Source organism: Mchenga conophoros, linkage group LG1 (assembly GCF_057382185.1).
Source record: "Mchenga conophoros isolate Kocher_MC1m ecotype Shallow Benthic linkage group LG1, M_conophoros_male_GT1.1, whole genome shotgun sequence".
Lineage (NCBI taxonomy): Eukaryota > Metazoa > Chordata > Actinopteri > Cichliformes > Cichlidae > Mchenga > Mchenga conophoros.
In genome coordinates, this window is record NC_140526.1 from 14,353,379 (window position 1) to 14,356,556 (window position 3,178).

At 44.4% G+C, this 3,178-nt stretch overlaps 1 protein-coding gene across 1 annotated transcript; it reads right to left on the reverse strand.

Moving 5' to 3' along the window:
- Window positions 1-616: 616 nt before the first annotated feature.
- LOC146583083 (regulator of G protein signaling 9-binding protein) lies at window positions 617-2,895 on the reverse strand. Its single transcript, XM_085266975.1, has one exon. The coding sequence runs from the start codon at window positions 2,255-2,257 to the stop codon at window positions 1,517-1,519; it is 741 nt and encodes a 246-aa protein (XP_085123101.1). The 5' UTR covers window positions 2,258-2,895; the 3' UTR covers window positions 617-1,516.
- Between the last annotated feature and the right edge of the window lie 283 nt (window positions 2,896-3,178).

The following is a 3,178-nucleotide window of genomic DNA, read 5'->3' on the forward strand; positions in this document are numbered from 1 at the left end:
ACTTTTGTGGAGTTAAAAAAAGTGGAAGATGTTTTCAATCCTTTGCATAATTCTATTTTATGAATTTTAGGGTGGTTTGACAAGCATTAGATGCATTATCTCTCTATATGTTAAGGTTTTTGTTTTTAGCCCAATGTACTAAAGCATGTGACTTGAAAATATTTCTGGAGCAGCACTCGTTTCTGTTCTGCAAATTAATAACTAACTTGCATTTATATTCATGTTGGGCTAAAGAAAACTGTCTTAGTGTGCATCTACCCTTAACTAACAACCACATGGGTGGAAACTTTGACTCTGACTGCTTCCAGTTCAACTGGATGCCAGTCCAGGAATACCCTTAAAGGCTCTTAGATGTAAAACTATTAGGGATTTAAGCATAGTCTACTTTCCATTTAAATTAAGTACTATTTTAAACCTAAGGTGGTTAAGTGGTTAATTCCCTTCTTAAAACATCTCTATGTGTGTTAGATGTATAGATCTCTAGCTTAGGTTTGCAGTGATTACAAACTAGGCCCGGACTGGTACACAACTTACCACACCTTCAGACAAAGTGACCTTACAAGCATGCCTGGTCATGTTTGTAAAGCACCTATCAAACTGCAAGCACATTTTCAAGTGTGTTTCGAAGTTTTATTATAATAAATATACTTGATCGTATGTACATTTTCTGAAACAGCAGTATATACAAACCTTCTATTCATGTTGCAATGTACATTCAACACTGTGCAAGAAAACCCTGAAAAGGAACATGAGCAGGCTTACAGTGAATGGGTGCGTTATTAAAAGACTGTGAACATCTCTTCGGTCCCAAGGCTCTCATCAAGCACATTGTGATTTGATGCGGTAAAGTAAGATGCAGGCCTATTGCAATCTGGCTATACAGATTATTATGACGCATTAAAACGGTGCTGAAAGGAGTGTAGAAGAGTGCAGATTTGATAACATCCGACCAGTGTGGTTTGACGAGCAGAGATTAACTGTGCTGGCTTCCACTATAGTTTCAATAAGACAACCATTTTTTAGATGCCCCCCTGTTTGTTTGAGCAGATTTAACTTTTCTGGATGCAAAGCATCAATCCACAGAACATCATGAGAATAGTTAACCGTAGGCTACATTTCTGCTTGAGCTTTTCCACTAATCCACTTGGATTACGTGTTGTTTATATCATCCTGATGGCTAGACTCTGTCACGTAATTTTATGACCTTTTTTCCCACCCTCTTCCAAAAATAAATGGTCCACTGGCCCTCCCCCCCAAACATACTTTTTCTACCTCACTCCCATTATTTTCACACTTTGGCTATATTGTTCTAGTACATTTTAGCTTATCTAGTGCAATTTCTCGTCTCTGCCAAATACCTTCACAAATCAAGGAAAGCTTAATAACTTTTCTGTGTCCACATTATTTTTCAAGCCCAAAAAGACGCTCTTTCTCTTTCTTATGGGCCTGCAGAGTCTTACCGCTCCCTGGGCAGCTTCACAGGATGTCCATCAGGGTGGGCTTTTGGTTAGACAGTTCACATATTGACGACCAAATAGCCTAGAACCAAGGCGACTATAACGATGACAAAGAATCCAATCACCGCGCAGATTGACGCAAAACCAGTCTCCCTGCTCCCTCCGCCACCTTCTTCTTCTTTGGGCTCTTCTTCGCAGATCGAGATGACACCCACTGAGGAATTCCCTACACTCATGTTGGACTTGAGCTCAGCGCCTGCCTCCTGCTTCGCCTCCACGGCCCACGGCGCCACCTGCACCTTCATCTCCATTTCTTCCATCATCTGGCTCACCTGGGTGATCTCGGCCTGTAGGTCTCTGAGGTCTGCCGTGTCGATATTGCTGTCCGCCTCGTACTTCATATTCTGCACGCTCATGGCCCGGGCCGCCACCGTGGTGGTGCTGCCGGTCATCCCTGTCTGGATGAGGTGTCTTGTGGGCACCTTGAGGGGGAAATCCTGTGCTATCTCTAAGGACCTTTTCATGTCCACCTCAAGAAGCTCCATGCAACTAGAGAACAGCACCCACAGGCGCTCGTACTCGGCCCGATCCTCTTTGCTGATGGTCTTATCTTTGAGCAAAGAAGTCAGTTTAGTCCTGTTGGCCACCGCCAGCTCCTGGGCCTTTTTGCGGGTCTTCTTCAGCTCCTCTCGCAGGTTTTGCGAGTCCGAAGTGCTCCCAAGAGCGATGACCAAATGCCTGTAGCAGGCGGTCACTTTGTTCAAAGCGTCCAGCATTGTTTTGCATTCCTCTTTCCCCATGACTGATAAAAAAAAAAATCTATATCCTTCTTAGAAAATATGAAATGATTAAAAAGGGGGAGCTCTAAACAGCGCGCTTATTCGAACAATGCTTTAGCCACTGACCTCGGTTTAGTTTCCACGGGAGCTCACCAGCCGCTCTCTAAATCCACTCAACGCGCTGGTGAGAGAAAATTCCTCTCTATCCATGCTCCTTCCTGTGCAAGCATATATAGAGAGGGGCTTAGAAAGTAATGCCCCGTAGCCTAAAAGGCTTTAGATTACCTTTGTGTTTTCCAACACGAGATCATACGGCTCCGCAGCCCGTCTCCTGCAGGACGGATGCGAACGTGAAACAATCCAACCACCCTTTTATGAAATTGCGATCCCGATTCAGCCACAGGTGTCACAACATCCGCCTAACCGTTTGCGTAGAGAGCTCGGCGCCTTTTCTCTTCAGCAGCTTAAAATAAATGTTCAAAGAAAATGCGCTGCCGGACAAGTTAGGTTCGCCATTCAGCGTCCGCGAGGAGCAACGCGAGCCATTGTTGTTTTGGTTTGTTTTATCTGCATGAGGAGCTGTCCACTTCAGCACCCGATCGATGATTTTTAAATACCAGTAAGCGCCTTCTGTAGTCACATGTGCACGCACAACAGTGCTATTCAGCGACAGGCAGAGGCAGGGCAGCAAAACAGCTTCACTCCCATTGGTTTTTTTTCCACACAGGCGTTTGGTTTACATTCTTCATGCTATTGGCTGCTCTGTCCATGATGTGGGCAGAACTGCGATGTCTATCAGCAGGGAAGTCAAATCACAAACACCCTAACTCTCTGACAATACCATGGTCATCAGGGTTCCTGCTTACAGTCGGCTGCACGAGGAAAAATAAAGACCGGTGAACCCAGAGAGGAATGTAAAGTAAATAAATAAAAAAATTAGAT

What these genes read in the sequence shown, in the direction of transcription:
- LOC146583083 (XM_085266975.1), bottom strand. Translation starts at nt 2,257, where the DNA reads ATGGGGAAAGAGGAATGCAAAACAATGCTGGACGCTTTGAACAAAGTG.